Below are 16795 nucleotides of genomic sequence, written 5' to 3'. Positions count from 1 at the left end.
TAGTCTACTGTACAATACTAAATCTTGATACCTGTTTCATCTACTCTCCCTCACCCTAACCCACTCTACACAGCCATTCCAACACCCCCAACAACCTTTGAGCACTCAATTCCCCCACCTTGATCAATACCAGCACTTTACTCCATACATCAGGTATTACAAAACTCCAGAAGTCCAAAAAAAAGAGGAACAAAAACAGCCACGATGTAGACTTTTGGAAAATGGTGATAGATTTCTCCTTCTCATCGGACTAATATCTCGAAATGCCATGTAAATATACGCCTACCAATGCACTCCCCCACCATGTAGACACGTCCTCATACATCAATGATATACAAACCTTTTAAAAACCGATCCCTCTTGAAGGAAAAAAGGGGGGAAAGAAAGAAACAGAGCCTAAACACTTAAGGCCGCCGGCACCAGAACCTCGTTAGCCTGCGCAATCCCCGCCTCCGGTTCGACCTCAGCAGTCGATTCCGGCACTTTAACCCTCTTAGCTTCCGGTTCCTCGCCCTCCCTCTCCTTCCTCTTCTCCCCCTGCTCCTTAACCTCTCCCTCAGGCCTAGTCGCCTCCTTAACCCTCGCACGCTTCGACGCTCTAGACTCCTGAATCGGAATGCCCAAGTGCTCGTCCACTTTCTGCGCCTGAAGCAGCAAATCATCTACTTTGTCAAGTCCTAGAGCTTTAATAACATCGGTGTAGCACTTTGACTTATTCATGGCCGCATATGCTTTTTCTTTGCCAGGAATCATTTGGCCGAGGAGGTACTTTGTGTTGCCCCATCTGTTAGCGACTTGGAGGGCAAAGCGCATGTACTCTGTGACTACGGTTTTCCACTGGGAGCGCCATTCGTGGGGTCCACCTTCTGCGTCGGGACGGAAGCAGCTGGGATTTTTTTCGGCTTCAGTGGCGATCATGGCGCCGTCAACGGAGAATTCTTGCATTAGTTTTAAGGCTTCGGTGCGCGAGGTTACGTCGCCGTTCATAACGCAGGCGACACCGGCTTCTCTGCAGATTTCGCCGATCATCTTGAGTTGGTCGCGAATTGCTCGCTCTCGTGGTCGCATGGGCGTGGTGCGGCAGTGGACGGTAAGACCGGTGATGCCAGTACGGACGAGGCGCTTCACCAGGGCGGCGGTGTCTTCGGGCTGGTCGAGGATACGGATCTTGACGCTGATGCCAATCTCGAATGGCTTGCCCACCTCTTCGACGAGCCTTGTGAGGATGTCACAGAGCAGATCTGGTGTTCTCAGAAGCGCTGCGCCCATTCCACCAGAGGTGGAGAATGGCTTGGGGCAGCCTGAATTGACATCGATCCCGGCGACATCTGCTGCGACAATCTTGGCTGCCTGAACTGCGAGCTCAGGATTCGCCGTACCAATTTGGTAGATGAGCTTGCCCTTCTCCAACTCGGGATGTATGCGGTATATGACGCTCTCACGGAGGTCGGGGTCGAGGGTCGGGTTCTTGATCTTGGACGTAGGCAGGCGTGTGAACTCGAGAGTCGATGTGTGCGGGTTGAAGCGCCTTGTGGTACCGATGATGGCGCGATCAATTGTCTCTGGACCCCATACCAGGTCTGCGCCGTACTTGAGGGCCAGCAGTCGTGAGGGCAATTCACCGGAGCGCACCATTGGCGCAAGCACTACTTTGCCGCGGTAGTCGACGCCATTCTTGGGGATGGGCACGCGTACGGGCTCGGGGGAGGCCATGGCTCGTGTTATTGTTCGCAGGAAGGTTCGGAGCATAACATGCCTTGAAAAGAACGAGCTTTCACAAGGCCGAGTGCGAGGGTGGGGGATTTGACGGCCGGCGGCGATCTGTACGGTGTAAAAGTTGGGCGCAGGGACCAGGGCCGAGGGGCGATTAGCGCCACAAAACTTATCGATTGCGGGTGCATGGAGCAGCAGTAGAATAGAGTAGTACATCACAAGCCAAGTATGCACCCATTTTGAAATATATCAGTTGCCAAACAGAAAAGTATTAGATAGATTTTTGCTTTCCAAAGCACTCCAACTATAGCTTCGACTTGGCAGCCTCGGGATCTGCCACCTTTACCAGAATTTTGCCTATAATTGTCAGTCTCCAAGTCCGTATGCATCCAGCTGGCAAAAAACAAAACATACCTGTGTTCTTGCCCTCAAACAGTCCAACCAGCGCTTCTTCAGCCTTGGTAATTCCGCCATCATAAATAGTCTCCTTGCGCTTGATCTTGCCCTCCGACAACCATTGCGCCAGCTCCTTCCTGGCCTCAGCGAATTTGTCCGCATAGTCGAAAATAACGAAACCCTGCATACGAATACGCATCGAGATGATCATCATGTAGTTCTAACACGCAGTTAGTACCGTCCCAAGCCCTCCCCCGAAATTCTATCAACGTACCTTGAGTCCGGCCGGCTTCTTGTTGTTGTAATCAGAAATAGCACCGCAAATGACAAATCTCGCATGCGGCTTCGCACGGCTCAACGCCAAGTCGAGAATCTCCCCGCCAACATTATCAAAGAAAAGATCAATAAGTCCCTTGGTCGCAGCGCGGAACTTCTTCACAAAATCCGGGTCCTTGTAGTTGAGCGCCTCGTCGAATCCAAGCGTGTCCTTAAGCCACGCAACTTTACTGTCCTCGCCCGCAAGCCCCAGAACCTTTGCGCCCTTGAGCTTAGCAATTTGACCCACTACGCTTCCCGTTGCACCCGCAGCTCCGCTCACAACAACAAAGTCTCCTGGCTTAACCTGACCGACGTCAAGGAGACCAAAGTACGCCGTTAGTCCTGTCATTCCAAGGACACCCAGTGCATCCGTTGGTACGGCGCCTTCGGGAAGGTCTAGGGACTCAACGTCCTTTCCTGGAATAATGGCGTATTCGGCCCAGCCGCACATGGCTTTTGCGTAGGTGCCGACGGGGAATTTTGGGTTTTTGCTGGCGACGATGAGGCCGATGCCCTGTCCACGCATTACGGCATCGATCTGTACGGGAGGGATGTAGGAGCGTGTGGGATTGAGCCAGCCGCGCATGGCGGGGTCGATGGAGAGGTACAGGGTTTGGAAGAGGACTTCGCCATCTTTGAGCGAGGAGGCCGAGGGGACCGGGTGAGACTTGGGTGTGAAGGTTTTGCCAGCTACGATGCCGTCTGTAGGTCGCTCGGCGAGGTGGACTGATGTGTATGAAGGCATTTTGGCTTTGATATCAAAGAGAAAGGATTAGAGGAGAGAAGATCGGGATGCGTATCGATTATGTAGTACCAAGCTTCCGAGGTTGAGATCTGCACCGCGTAGCTATCACAGCAAACGTGTCAATAAAAAAGGACAAAAGCAATGGTGAGACAATAAGAGAGGATCCCAAGGTACGGGTCGCCCGCCATTTTGTTTGTATGCAGTCTGGTATCCGCACGTATCAGGCCGGACCAGCCACATTGGAGCTGGTATGCAGAGCATTGCGGAGAAAGGTGCCGAGGTTCGGATGGGAACTTCCTATTGCGGACGCCGGGGTAGGTGCGCCGGTTGGCGCTGACGCTTAAGCGCCGCGGCTATCAGGTAATCACATTGCTGTCTGCATATAGAAGGCCCGAAGAAAGAGTTCCTACGAATACAATGGGCGCGGTGGAGAAGAAGTACTGGGGTTTAGGAATGCAAGATGCGGTGTGTTGGATTATCCTACAGATTGAACTGCTACGTGCATGATAGCAAGTCCACATCGGAATTCTGGGAACGTGCATGGTATATGGACATTCAGCGACATTATGTTTTGGAATAACCAAAAAAGGCGTCATTCCTCAGCTTCCTCCTCCATCTCAACGTCTCCCTCTTCGCCTTCTTCTCCGCCTTCGGCCCACCACAGTGTCGGACCAAGACCTGGTTGAGCCATGGAACCCTAGACACATAATTAGACGTCTGGTTACTCGATAGGTCTTCATGTACTTACAATCACTCTCCAGGCCGTGGGTCTCTCTTCAATGATCTCGCCCTTTTCATCTTTTTCTATAATCGTCGGCCGCTGATCAAACCACTCTTCGTGCTCTACCCTGAACAGCACCGGCTCTCCCTTGTCAAAGAAGAGCTCTGTTCCCTCCGAGTTCCACACCCATACATTCTCTGCTTGCGAAAATGACGAGTTCTCTGGGAGATTCTGATACGGTATAAAGATCTCTGAAGTGAATTCCAGATCAATAATGATGCCCTCTTGGTTCGAAGTCTTTATGCGTCCATAGATAATCTCGCCGCGAAAAGGGCGGAACACAGTCATGCGAAACTCGACTGCATTTGGCGTGAGTATGGGGAGATTAGCAGGCGAGTGGTGACGGACCATTGACATTTACAAGTCCAGTTCCGTGGCCGATGAGACCCTCTGAAGCCGAGAGTAAATCCCACATACAGATACAGAGACCAATATTGGGAATGATCCTGTTGCTATACTTATCGTTGATGACATCCTTGATGGCTTGCGCGCTAGGCTTCTCAAAGTCCTGCGGCTTGATTTGGATCAAGTCTTGAATCGTGGTCTGGGGGTGAGTTAGTGTTTTCCTATGAAAATACACCCGTAGCAACTGCGTAAGTTGAACAAGGGTAACATGTGACTGTGAAGGTAATAATGCTTTGAAATTTTCTACACTCCATAGTAGGCATATCTCAGGTTCTAGGGGCACGGTCCGAGCTGAACTTGACTTACGAGTATAAACATGTTTGCAACTTTGGAGGCTTCATGGATTTCGGTGTAGTAAGCGCTCGTCACCTATACATTGTGATTGAGTTGTGAGAGTCAAGAATCAGAGGCGCAACTTGCGCAATGATTAGCGTTGAGCTAGCGCTATCGATAACAACTTTTTGGATTGTCGTCGGACCCCCGAGGCGCGTCTCATCTCCTGCCGTAACCAACTTTTCATTTTTCCTCACCAACTTCATTGCGCTTTCCCTTTCAGCGATAATATACCCAGCGCAATGAATCAGATATAGTTCTTTTAATCAAAAATCTCCAGTTTGCAATAATGTCGTTCAAGTTTCCACCGCCTCCGCCACCACCGCCCAAGGCTACGTCAAACGAGCAACCATACCCAAGCCAACGAGAAAGCCACAACCGAGGAGGAGGCGAGAGAGGTCGCGGAAGAGGAGGAAACCATAACAGAGGTGGTGGCTTTCATAACGCTTCCGGGAACTCACGAGGCGGGCATGGACAGAATCGTGGGCGAGGAGATGCGCGTGGTAGAGGCCAAAGGGGAGGTTATCAAAACAACAGAGGGGGTGGATTCCACAGGAACGATACCAGGGATGGCCTTGGAAACGACCATAGCAATGCGCCGCAGAATGTCACCTCACTGGAAGCACATGCTAACCCCCAGTCTTCACCATCCGCATACAGCCAGCCCGATGCTCAGTATTCTCCGCCCAAGCATGCAGGCCAGAAGCGAAAATTAACCGACCGTAACGGTAATGCACAGTCACAAAGGAACTCCCAGCAACACAGCTCGAAACCGCCCCGAGCCAAGGCTGCCGTGCCACCACAGGTACCCAGCTTTGGCTTTTCGCTGCCGCTGCCCTCGATCCCGAAACCCGACAACAAGAAGCGCAAGATCGCTCTTGGGCTCTCACAAAAAGTCGAGCAAGATGAAAGTAGTGGTGAAGAGGACATTGACGAAGAGGCGGCATTTTCTGAGAAACTCAAGGGTGGGGGCTTCGCTTTTGAGCATGAAGGAGAGACCATCACAATACAAACAGGCGCTGAAGTCGCAGCATGGATCAGGGATCGCAGAAAAAACTTTCCAACACAGCAGAGGATCATGGAAAAGCAGGATGAGGCCGCGCAGAAACGGTCAGCAGAGCTCGAGTTTTTGCGCAGGATGAAAGGGAAGCCACCAAAAGAGAACGAGTTAGTGACACACATTCAAAAACAACCAAACAAGGACCGTGGTGAAGCAAAAAATGATGGCGCAAAACAAGAGGCGGAAACAAAGAGACAAGAGGAGCTGGCTACGTTGCGCAAAAGGTTGCATGAAAGCATGGTGAAGAAACAGTCGACACCAGCGACGGTAGACCTTGGGCTGGGATACGATAGCGAGACAGAGTCGGACGAGGAGAGCTCGGTCCTCTCTGAGTCGTCAGTCGTGTCCAGTTCGGAAGAATCAGAATCTGATTCCGGTTCTGATTCAGAGAGCGACGAGGCACCAGAAACTGCGTCATCAAAAACTGCTCCACCGCCAATAAAAGTTCCACCCCCTCCGCCTGCGTCGGCGCGAACAGAAACAAAGAGCAACAAAATGTGCACGAATTGGAAGCGAAACGGAAGGTGTCCATACTTGAGCAAATGCAAATACCAGCACCCACCCAAGGACGAGGATAATAAGCTTAAGGGGTTGTATGAGCGCATGGTGGAGCAGGAGCTTGTCAAGGCGGACCAGCTAGCGCTGGATGCAATCAAATACCTGGGGCAGAATGGATTCTTGGGGTGAGCATGTGAAAGGTGTCTGGCGTTTGATACTATTCTCCAATGACATAGGTACATCCTTGGCTGCCAACCCAAACTTCATGCACCTTTTGTGCATCGACATCCCAACGCGCGCCAGGACCGACGGTTTCCTTCTTGGCATCAGGCTCGTCAGGGTAGGTGTACGTCAGGGAGCCGTCCAGGACAAGATGTGTGGTTTTGCCGCTGTGCTTGTGCGGCGGGTAGTGAGCATTGCTACGCGGTGGTCAAACAGATGTAATATATGTAGGGAGACGGTAATGCAAACTTACGGGCCATCTGTCCAGGTGAAGACATGGCCAAAGCCCCACGACCGAACTTCGCTCTCTGCTTCTTTCCGTGACCGTGCCATTGCGGATGTGCTATGTATAGTAAGTGTTGAGTGGGACGAATAAGATGGACGTTTCGAAACGGTTGTTGGACCCTGACAGCCTGGGTGACGTCGATGGAGCTTGGCAAGGCGGGTGCGGGATGGCAGCGATCAACGCAAACAGGGCATCGTTCCTCATCCACAAGCAAATGGCTTAATGCAGTATTTCCATGTCCAATGCCGCGTGGCATTTATCCATGGGTTCACGCGCTTGTCTTGCGCCCCACCAGCTGGATCATCAAACGCCGATGCGGCAGCCAAGGCAGGCTCGAGCTGGAATATGAGGAGGCCATTGCATCCATGCCTACTGCATGACCACCTGCCTCTCCTCTCTTCTTAGATACTTCTGCCACACTCAAATCTCCTAGACGCCCAAATTGTCGGTTGCATTGCAGTAGACGAGCATCAATCCTCTCCAAGGTATGTTGCGCACGATTCAGGGAACACGCAAACACATACTTGAAAGGGAAGCGCTGACATCGTTGGAGACAGCTGAGCTTCCTGCAGTCCTGCATTCCTGCAGTCAGCATTCCTCCCACAATTCGCCAGTCCTGGATAACTAGGCACCACCGTCGCCTTGCGCCTCTGCTTCTAGTCTTTCTCCAATTGTTCCTTTTAGTTTCCTACCCTCCCATCCACACGCCTGGTGTTGCTGCCCCCCAACACCCCCACGATGCCGGACCCCTCCAAGGATAGCAAGCTGGGTACGCCCAAGCTCGACAACCCCCAGCTCCAGGCTGGAGGAGGAACAGCTGCCGTCGCCCCCAAAGCTCGTACCCTTGATGACCTGTCAACCCTCCAGAGCTACCTCCGAATCGTATACAACGAGATCCTGGGCCGTCACAATCTGCAGACCAAGGACGGACAATTGAGCTGGCTCAAGGAGCAGAATGGCCCTGGCAAAGACTTCGAAACCGCAGTAGACAGCCACCTAGAGCTCCTGGGCGACGGCTCGTTTCCCTCTTTTGCCAACTACTTTGCCTCAGGACTAGGCAACGTGATGAAGCCTGCACCACCTCTAGATGAATCGCACCCGATTTCCAACTACTTCGTCTCTTCGAGCCACAACACATACCTCACCGGTAACCAACTCTCGAGCGACTCGAGTGTCGACGCCTACAAAAACGTCCTCATGCGAGGTTGTCGCTGCGTGGAGGTGGACGTTTGGGACGGTGATGAGCTCTCCGACTCAAGTTCAGATGAAGAAGCCGCTAGAGGTAATCCTGGTGCCGATGAAGCGAGGAAGGAGAAGAAGAAATCCAAGACTGGTCTGAGCATCCGCAAACGCCTGGGCTTGAAATTCGGCAAGGACAAGTCAGACGAAGAAAAAATCGAGACACCTTCACCGCCGCCGCCGCCTCAAAATAACGCGCAAAAGATCGAGCCCTGGCACTCTACTTCATACACCTCCCGAGCGGAACCAAAAGTGTTTCACGGCTACACTTTGACCAGTGAGATGACCTTTCGATCTGTTTGTGCAACCATCAAAGAATATGCGTTTGCAGTATCCAATCTACCCCTCATTGTCAGTCTGGAAGTACACTGTGGTCCTGAGCAACAAGAGATCATGGTCGAGCTCATGCAAGAGTACTGGAAGGGCATGATGCTTGAAGAGCCATTGGATCCAACCCAGAGCTTAGACACGGTCGGTTTGCCTGCACTCAAGGAACTGGAAAACAAGATTCTCGTCAAGGTCAAGCGTGGTCATCCCAAGGTATCTCCTCCTCCTGAGCCACAGGTTCCCGCAGTTGGTGGGTCAGTGCCACCGTTAGAACACACTGCAAGCCTGGACTCTGTAAACTCAGAAGATGAATTTGGGCCAGACGGCGAGAAGAAGCCGCCAGCGCCAAAGCCCAAGGTCATAGAGTCTTTGGCACGACTGGGTGTATATTTTGGTGGCTACTCATTCAAGGGCTTAGACACTGCCGAGGCGAAGATACCTACCCACATTTTCTCGCTTTCAGAAGGTACACTGATGGATCTTCACGAGAGCAACCCTACAGGACTTTTCGATCACAACAAGCACTACTTTATGCGCGCGTATCCAAAAGGCCTCCGGCTGACGTCTTCAAACCTTAACCCCTCCGTCTTTTGGCGTGCGGGAGTCCAGATTGTAGCTCTCAACTGGCAACGCTGGGACGGTGGAATGATGCAGAACGAGGCCATGTTTGCAGGTACTCCTGGGTGGGTCCTCAAGCCAGAGGGATATCGCAGCACAAGCACTGCCGCAACACAAAAGACAGCCATCCCCCACCAGAATATGGATCTAAGCATCGAGTTCATTGCCGGACAGAACATTCCTTTACCTCCAGAAGAAGACGACCCCAAAGACTTTAAGCCATATGTCAAGGTCGAGCTACACGTCGAGTCGTACGAAGAGCGCAATGCCGAACCCATACAAGGCAATGGAAGGAGCCAAAAGGGTGAATACAAAGACAAGACCAAGACGGCCAGGACCCCGAATCCCGACTTTGGTCGCGAAGTCATCAAATTCACTGGCGTACAGGGCGTCACGGACGAATTGACTTTTGTCAGGTGAGTTTATTTTTTCTTTTCCCGCTACGTGTACACATCGCTACGGGTGACACGCATCGCCTTTGCGCATACCGACCCAGGCCCGACCTATCGCACAAGACGTCCCTGCATGAGTATCCAGGCCTGATCTGGTATTCGGTGCGCTTGTGTGCTACGTAGGCACGGCCTGATGGTTTCACGGGCGCTGAAGTGGATGTGGAGATAACGGTCGTGGTATATTGCTGGGACCCAATCTGCCAAGCTGCAGAGTGCCGTGATTCCGGTATCAGGCCTCGTCATTTCCTTCACTATGACAGCGCTTTTGTTGTGCCTTGCTCGGCTCGTGCAACGAAGCCTGATTCGATGCAGGAAATCAAGCACTAATCGCTGTGGCACAATTGATGTCATCGTTCCTGAGAGCATACAACGAAGTTCCTGTAACACATGCTGACGTTATGTTTTTACAGATTCAAAGTCATGGACGACGAGCGCATCAGCGACGACCTAGCTGCATGGGCTTGCTTCCGTCTCGATCGTCTACAAGCCGGTTACCGCGTTCTTCACCTCTACGACGCAAACGGTGTGGTATCCAAAGGCGCACTGCTGGTCCGCATCACGAAGACGGTTAGTGCGGCTTGAGTTATCTCATGACCGTAGAGTATCTGTTACTACTACTATTACCATTGTTATTTCTTACCGTGTTTTTCTTTTTCCTCAAATCATGCCCTGCTACATACTTACATGTGGCCTGTTTAGGTTCGGTGAGGGGGGTTTGACTAATGCGGATATTTTAGTTTTTTCCGGTCGGCCCCCGGTTTGGGCGTGGAAAGCAGTTTTCGCATGATAGTCTGCATAAACATCAGGGACTCGGGAAGACGCAGTCGTTGTATCACCCGAAGAAAGACGAGAAGAAGTGGTATCAGGTTGGGCGACAGAAATCTGTTCGACTCTGAAGGTGTGAAGGTTTAAAGTGAGATGCGATAATCTTCGAGTGGTGCTATTAGCGGGATAGTTTGTAGTCTTTTCTCGACTTTTCTAACTGAGTCACCTTACATTCACACACGCTCAACCTAACTTATCACTGAATCGATTAGGACCCCAGCAAACTTTTATTTCACTGACAATTTCGAACTCGCACCCAGCCAACGTACAAGTACACATTTCCAACCGGCCAACAAACTACCCCATCTGCCCCGAGAAAATGCAAAACCAAACGACCATCCCAAACTCAAATGCATTCACTCCCCACCCCATCTCTTCCGGAACTTGCAAACAGAAAAGTTCTTTTTTTTTCTTTACCTCCATATATCCCCAACCCCATTCCCTTATTCTCAACCCCGATGTATAGAGCGAGACAATGAGGGTAAATCCTAGTTCACCGGCGTCCCACACTCGTGACAATTCTTGCCCGGAACAACCCAGACGGTGTCGCCGCGTTCGAGACAGGCGGGGCAGCGGCGGCCGGGGACCTAGGTGTTGTATTTAGCATATTCATTTTGGTGGAGAGAGGGAAAATGGGCAAGGGGGAAACGTACAGGCATTGTGGTTATACCTTCTGCGTCGTTCATGCAGGGGATTGAGATGGTGGAGAGGGGGAAGTGCTTGCACATCTTTTCTTCTTTCTATGTTTGGGTTTTTGCGGGGGGTGGTTGGAGGAGGGTTGGTTGAGCGGTTAGGGCGAGGATGGAATGAGTGAGACTGAGGGAATCAAACAGAAGCGGTGGATGCAGATGGTGGTGGTGGTGGTGGTGGTGGTGATGGAGTAGTTGGTTTTATATACTCATGCTTTATAGACTCTGTATAACGGGCTATCTAGGAATAGAAGGATACATGTACAGTGTGTATTGTGGCGTTTTTTTAAGCCGACATGGATACGCAGCTTCCCGGCTTGGGATTGGGATGAGATGTGGAGTTTTCTGAGTTTCTCGTTTGTTCGGGTATCGCAGGTGCGCATGTGCGGGGATGAGGTGGTGGAGCCTGGCTTGCCTTGATTGACGGGATAAAGTGCTGACGGATGGATGGGTGCGGATTTGTGGTACACAAGTTCTGCTGGTAATGCGAGGCGGATATGTGAGTGTTGTGATCCCTGCTGATTTCCCCTTGAAAAGCCGCTAGATGCGTTCGAATTGAGGTTCCATGCTGTGGCACACCGATGGAGACACTGGTATACGCGGGTGTCACGAAGGATTAACGGTTCAAGCGGAAATAGTAAAGGTATCAGCTTTGTCCTTGTTCACTAGTATGTCGTCAAGGTTGGTGCGATACAATTGTACCGCGCACTCTGGTCTTTTCTTTCAAACAGGGAAAGAATGCAATGGTTGCACAAGCATATATTAGATCATGCGGATATCAATGCACGTACCGTCTGGGCCGTTCCTCTCTCTAGATTCCAAACTCTGTTTCGTTCGGTCAGTGGCCTCATGTATCATTGTACCCGTGTATCTTAATTTCATCGGTGGAGAAATGGGAAAAGCGGGGTGACATCTCATTTGCCAATTACGCTGGTATTCGGTACCAAGGTTGTTAGAATCAGTGATGTACTGAATAGTAACAGTGAAGGCGAAATTGCACGTCGTTTGCGCGGGTGAGGCACGTCGATTCGCCATATCATATCAGGGACCTGTGTTTTGTGCACGAGTAGTGGTTCCAAACGCGCTGCCTTTTCGTCTCCGTGCTGTCCAGTATTGCTGATGCAATGGATGCAAGCATAGCAGTGATTAACAAAGGAGGGGAAGAAGCGGCTCGCGGATACTATTGCTCGTTTTCTGCTTTTTGGCACAAACGGCGCTACCCTGGCCCACACATCTCCTCGGGTTCATGGGTAGTAAAGCTTAGGAGAGCTTACTAGTTGTGCAACGTGGTATGTGCACCAAAAGACAGGGACTGTTGCAGTACAGAAAAATTGATCGGATCGCTGGTACTAGTATTGTGCTACGGGTGTTTGTATGTGTGTGTAGTGTGACCCTGCTGCTAGCCGTTCCCCTGGGTGTCTAGTCGGCAGCACTGGGCCGTTGAGTGTAACTATAAGGTGGCGATGGTAGTCGTCGGAGGGACAAGCAACTGTGGGCCGTATTGGTGCTGCTGCTTGATGGGTTTATTGCGATACGCGGATGCAGTGCTATCTTTGCGTGATCTGGTTGTCTTCTAATAAGAGTGATAGAGGGAACACGGTTTCTGTACTATGATACAAGTCAGATACCTATGCTGATGCACTTGGCATTCAAGTAAAGGAAGGAGCACCCTTGGACCCCTCACTGCATTAACATCGCTATCCCAGCGCTTAGGTGAGCTAAACCGACGGGAATGAAGATCCACTCAGGTATATTTAAACATTAACCCTATCTACTCGCACACAATATCCAAGGCAAGCAAAGAGAGTTGTCAGAAACTGGGTTGTTGAACAGATGGATTGATGCCAGATAGTTCGCCCATCTCCCATTCATCTGCTTTCTACATACCCCCTCCCTTGTGCCCTTGGACTAACCCACGAAAAAAAAGAAACAAAAACTGGTGCACATGCACTGTGCTGCACTGCACAGCACTCCAACTCTCACCAGGATGAGAGGGTGAGAGTGGCCTACACAAGTGTGTATGTGTGTGTGTGTGTGCTGATGTAATGCCTTAAACGCCATAGTATCCAGATATGCTACAGATGCCTTTTGAGCCCGGGAATCAAACTTGGTCATGATCGTCGTAGAGTGTAGTGAAGCGCACGCTGGTGTATGCAGTGGCATTGGACCAGTTCACCACAAATGGTGAGCGGTAACAGGGACAGCACTAAGACTGACTGGCTGTCTGGCGCTCGTGCTGTGTCATGACCCACCGCATCTTGTCGCGCGTCTCGACCATGGCGTCTACCAGCTTCTGAGCCTCGCGCTCCTTTTCTGGCAACGCGCGTCGCAGCCTCTCTGCTTCAGCGATAAGGGCGTCCATTTCCTTGCGGTGCTCCTTCTTGTACAATTCCATAAGGTTGGTGAGCTTGGCCTCGGTTCGGTTGGAGCGGGATGACTCGTGCTGTAGCTGATCGCTTATGATAGCCTGGCGCTTGATCTTATCGGCGTCCTCTAGTCGCTTGCGTCGCAGCTCGTTCAGCTCCTGGTTGATGAGGCGGACCTTGTTCTCGTAGCCGTCGGTGATGCGCTTGAAGCCGTCGCGAGCCGTTTCGAGGTTGGTGTCGGCTAGACCCTTCATTTCATACGCCTGTGCCAGCTGTCGCTGCGTCTCTGACCTAGTGTCACCCAGCATCTTGAGGGCTTCCTCGGCTCTCTGCTCTGCCATCTTGCGCCGGCGGATCTCGGTGTCGAGCGTGGCCCTGAGCTCTTCCAGCTTCCGGTCCTTCCGCTCTATGGCGCGCGCATTTGTGTCAGCGAGGACTTGGAGGTGCTGGTACTCGGCACGCGAGTCTTCAGCTCTGGTTTGGGCGGCGGACACGCGCTTGGCCTCATCTTCTCTGGCCAGCTTCTCGGCAAGCAGTTCTCGGCGCAGGCGGTCGTTTTCTTGGGTGATCTTGTCAATGTACTGTGAAGTTTTTGAGTTTGGCGTGCTGTGGTGATTTGGGCGGGCCCAGGAGTTGTTCTCGTCGGTAGCCATTGGGGCCTTGTCTACGGCGAAGGGACCTGAGACGTTGCGATGTGACGTATACGATGGCATGACAGCCGGGGACTTTGAGCGTAGGGGGGTTGCGTTCGCAGTGCGAAGAGCGTCGTCAGGCCAAGCTGCACCGTTTATGTCATTTCTCTGGAGAACGCGGCTGAAATTGAGTTCGGGCAGATAGGGAACAGAATCTTTGTGGCACAAGTCAGCATAAACGTGGGACAGTGAGCGTCCCGTCGGATAGAGGCGAGGCGGAGGCAGGCAATTGCGGTGTTGAGGCGGCAATGAGAGAGGTGATGGTGGTGTTGACGCTCGTTCCCCGAGATACGCCATGTAGGGCACAGGGCACAGGGCACCACAACGAACGACAGGGGCCCCACTTCTGGCGCTAAGCCTTACCTGGAACCGCAGTCACCAAGACTCCCTTTTTGCGGCGAAACATGATCCATACTACGCTTCGAGTGCGAATTTCCATCGGCCGTGCCATCTATTTTGTAATCAGTCGGGCCATGTTTGTTGAGAAACACCCTTTCCTCGCCCCAGCGCCTCTCTGCCCGCTCATAGGGCGCCTGCATCAATGCACCGCATAGACGGCAATCTCATGGGAGATTGTTGGCGACAAGAAGACAAAAAAGCATATACCCTGTGGCTCCTGGCATTGTCTCGTACCTTTCCCATGGCTTTCTCTGTCTCGTACTTGTGTCTATCTCTGGGTACAACGCGTTGTCTCTGATTCACTTGTTCCGGTCGGTCTGAAGGGCGAGGTGGGCAATGGCTGAGTGCGATTCTTTTGTCAACCAGACCGTGGGCCAGACAAGACTCATCTATCTTTGTACAAGGCCTGGACTAGCCATCTTCAGCTGCCTGCTGTCCTTCCTCCTGGCCTATTTGCCTCCATCTTCATCGCAGAATCATCATGGGCATGCAGGGTGCGCCAATCACCGAGGACCCTCTGGCCAGGTACGGGCCGCTATGGGGCCGGCTCCCCAGCAACAGCCTTACTCCAAGTGACGTGTGCGTGTCCACCCCTATGAAACGCGCCATATCAACCTCTGCAGCAGCGTTTTGCCATGCTGGAGTTATAGAGTTTACGCTTGCTTGTACCTAGGATACACATGCCATGTCTCTTCTTAGGAATGCTAAACATATATATCCAACCGCCATCTATCCCTTGCAGACGGCCATATCACAACTCCCTTTGTCCCTCAAACAAGACCGATCAAACTCATGCGCCTCATGCTCCTCTTCCAACATACTCCACATTAAGCCACCCACGTGGCTCAGCTTCACCGCTAATGAAGCCCAGCCAATGTCTTGCTTACACACAAGACCACATGCGGCAACAGGACCGATCTAAACATGTGCCTGGTGTTCCATCGCGCTGTTCAAACTAGTGACGAAAGATGTTAGACTCACAAGCTGTCTGGCCAGTCTAACATCTGTTCCTTTGCGTCTCAGACACAATGCCATTGCGCAGACATGCATCCGACGACAGATGACGAGGACTAGTCTCTCACCACCCTGCCTTGTGTGTTGTCTCATTGTCTCATTACAGTGACTTGGCCACACCTTCACATGCTATTCAGTACCTTCGACCCAATCACCTGGGGAAGCGCGTAACAAGTTAAAGGCGGATATCAATTTCCCCCGACTATGTACACTGCCTATGAAACAAACTCCAGACCTACATGACAGAGTCTAAAACATATCGGGAGCCTTCTTCACCCGCATCTTGCCCTCGAATGGCTTCTCCGAAGAAATGTCGTTGTTCCTCAGCTTCTCCAGCTTCCGCTCATTCTCTTCATAGGCCAGTTTCTTGTACTTTTCAATCACCTTGTCCATTTGGACCTGGCTTCCAGCAGGCACATTGTACGGAGATCCCACGTTCATGATCCTGCCAATTGTTAGCATTTACCTCTCTTTACAATCATGAATCCTGTATTTTTATGTCCAACTCCATTCGTCCCTAACATCGCATATTCTCCAATGTGCCAGGACAAGACGTACTCTGGGAACTTCATCTCAACGTGCTCCTGGGGCTTCGTGTTCAGAAACAGCACACGGTCCTCGCCCGCCTGCTCAATCATCCTCACGTGCAAATCGTTCTGTGCAGTCCACTTGTCGTGCAGTCCGGTCGTAGCATCGGCAATCAAACGGGTAAAGTATGGCTTGCTGTCATCGCCGTCGGTGCGCGAGAGGCTGTATAGGGCCAAGCCTGCGGGGATAACGCCAATCGTGCCATAGAAACCCCACTACAAATGCCAATTGCGTCAGCATATCTCCTCTTCATCTCTTGGTGGTCGTCCAGAATGGTATTGTAGTATTTTGAATACATAGTTGAGCTGGGCCGGGGCAATGGGGAGGGAGGGGACATACGCCCATGGGCTCGTCAACGGCCGGGCTTGCATGGCCATGAGCTTCATCGTGTGCGTAGCGGCGCGATTGGCGCGATAGCGGAGTTCGGCTCGTGCGGGCAGCAGCCACTGCTGTCCGGCGGAGTGACTGCATCGTGTGAGTGTAAGGCGGCGTTTGAAGGTCGTCGGCCGTTGTATTCGCGATGATGCTGAGCTGCGAGAAGCCGTTTTAGTCAGCAATACTAGCGGCTTGGCACATCGTGCACTGCCAGAGTTGATCCATAGTTCCTTGAACCGTTTCTTTGACGCAAACGCAGTATGAATTCTTCGGGCCAGGAATCACAGATAAGAGAGTCGCCCAGCATCTCCTCAAAACTACCATAACGCATGTTTCAATCAGTGCCAGCATCAGACGCGCAACACACAGCTCCAAGCGCTTATTACCGTGAAGGCACCGCGTAAGCAAGGTACAGTGAAAATCCCCCGAAACTGGCCTGTAAGGTACCATTACT

The 16795-nt window shown here is 51.8% G+C and overlaps 8 protein-coding genes across 8 annotated transcripts; 2 read left to right on the top strand and 6 right to left on the bottom strand.

The window, feature by feature from the left end:
* Positions 1-396: 396 nt before the first annotated feature.
* COCVIDRAFT_28204 (hypothetical protein) lies at positions 397-1713 on the bottom strand (the record flags this gene model as incomplete). The annotated part of the gene is made up of 1 exon (XM_014699283.1): positions 397-1713. The coding sequence occupies one exon, from the start codon at positions 1711-1713 to the stop codon at positions 397-399; it is 1317 nt and encodes a 438-aa protein (XP_014554769.1).
* Positions 1714-2017: 304 nt separating this feature from the next.
* COCVIDRAFT_28203 (hypothetical protein) lies at positions 2018-3172 on the bottom strand (the record flags this gene model as incomplete). Its single annotated transcript, XM_014699282.1, has 3 exons — positions 2018-2070; positions 2128-2329; positions 2384-3172. 3 exons carry the CDS (start codon positions 3170-3172, stop codon positions 2018-2020), a joined length of 1044 nt encoding a protein of 347 aa, XP_014554768.1.
* A 592-nt stretch (positions 3173-3764) lies between these two features.
* On the bottom strand, positions 3765-4676 carry COCVIDRAFT_28202 (hypothetical protein; the record flags this gene model as incomplete). Its single annotated transcript, XM_014699281.1, has 4 exons — positions 3765-3869; positions 3921-4252; positions 4302-4497; positions 4665-4676. 4 exons carry the CDS (start codon positions 4674-4676, stop codon positions 3765-3767), a joined length of 645 nt encoding a protein of 214 aa, XP_014554767.1.
* A 304-nt stretch (positions 4677-4980) lies between these two features.
* On the top strand, positions 4981-6438 carry COCVIDRAFT_17553 (hypothetical protein; the record flags this gene model as incomplete). Its single annotated transcript, XM_014699249.1, has 1 exon — positions 4981-6438. The coding sequence occupies one exon, from the start codon at positions 4981-4983 to the stop codon at positions 6436-6438; it is 1458 nt and encodes a 485-aa protein (XP_014554735.1).
* Positions 6439-6466: 28 nt separating this feature from the next.
* On the bottom strand, positions 6467-6804 carry COCVIDRAFT_104022 (hypothetical protein; the record flags this gene model as incomplete). The annotated part of the gene is made up of 2 exons (XM_014699280.1): positions 6467-6668; positions 6725-6804. The coding sequence occupies 2 exons, from the start codon at positions 6802-6804 to the stop codon at positions 6467-6469; spliced, it is 282 nt and encodes a 93-aa protein (XP_014554766.1).
* A 691-nt stretch (positions 6805-7495) lies between these two features.
* On the top strand, positions 7496-9975 carry COCVIDRAFT_104141 (hypothetical protein; the record flags this gene model as incomplete). The annotated part of the gene is made up of 2 exons (XM_014699279.1): positions 7496-9357; positions 9804-9975. The coding sequence occupies 2 exons, from the start codon at positions 7496-7498 to the stop codon at positions 9973-9975; spliced, it is 2034 nt and encodes a 677-aa protein (XP_014554765.1).
* Positions 9976-10706: 731 nt separating this feature from the next.
* COCVIDRAFT_39373 (hypothetical protein) lies at positions 10707-10946 on the bottom strand (the record flags this gene model as incomplete). Its single annotated transcript, XM_014699278.1, has 2 exons — positions 10707-10805; positions 10872-10946. The coding sequence occupies 2 exons, from the start codon at positions 10944-10946 to the stop codon at positions 10707-10709; spliced, it is 174 nt and encodes a 57-aa protein (XP_014554764.1).
* Positions 10947-13113: 2167 nt separating this feature from the next.
* On the bottom strand, positions 13114-16437 carry COCVIDRAFT_104183 (hypothetical protein; the record flags this gene model as incomplete). Its single annotated transcript, XM_014699277.1, has 5 exons — positions 13114-14120; positions 15519-15613; positions 15635-15823; positions 15937-16181; positions 16306-16437. 5 exons carry the CDS (start codon positions 16435-16437, stop codon positions 13114-13116), a joined length of 1668 nt encoding a protein of 555 aa, XP_014554763.1.
* Between the last annotated feature and the right edge of the window lie 358 nt (positions 16438-16795).

The sequence above is a fragment of the Bipolaris victoriae genome, assembly GCF_000527765.1.
Source record: "Bipolaris victoriae FI3 unplaced genomic scaffold scaffold_64, whole genome shotgun sequence".
In the NCBI taxonomy this organism is placed as follows: Eukaryota; Fungi; Ascomycota; class Dothideomycetes; order Pleosporales; family Pleosporaceae; genus Bipolaris; species Bipolaris victoriae.
This window is presented reverse-complemented; position numbering and strand designations above follow the sequence as displayed.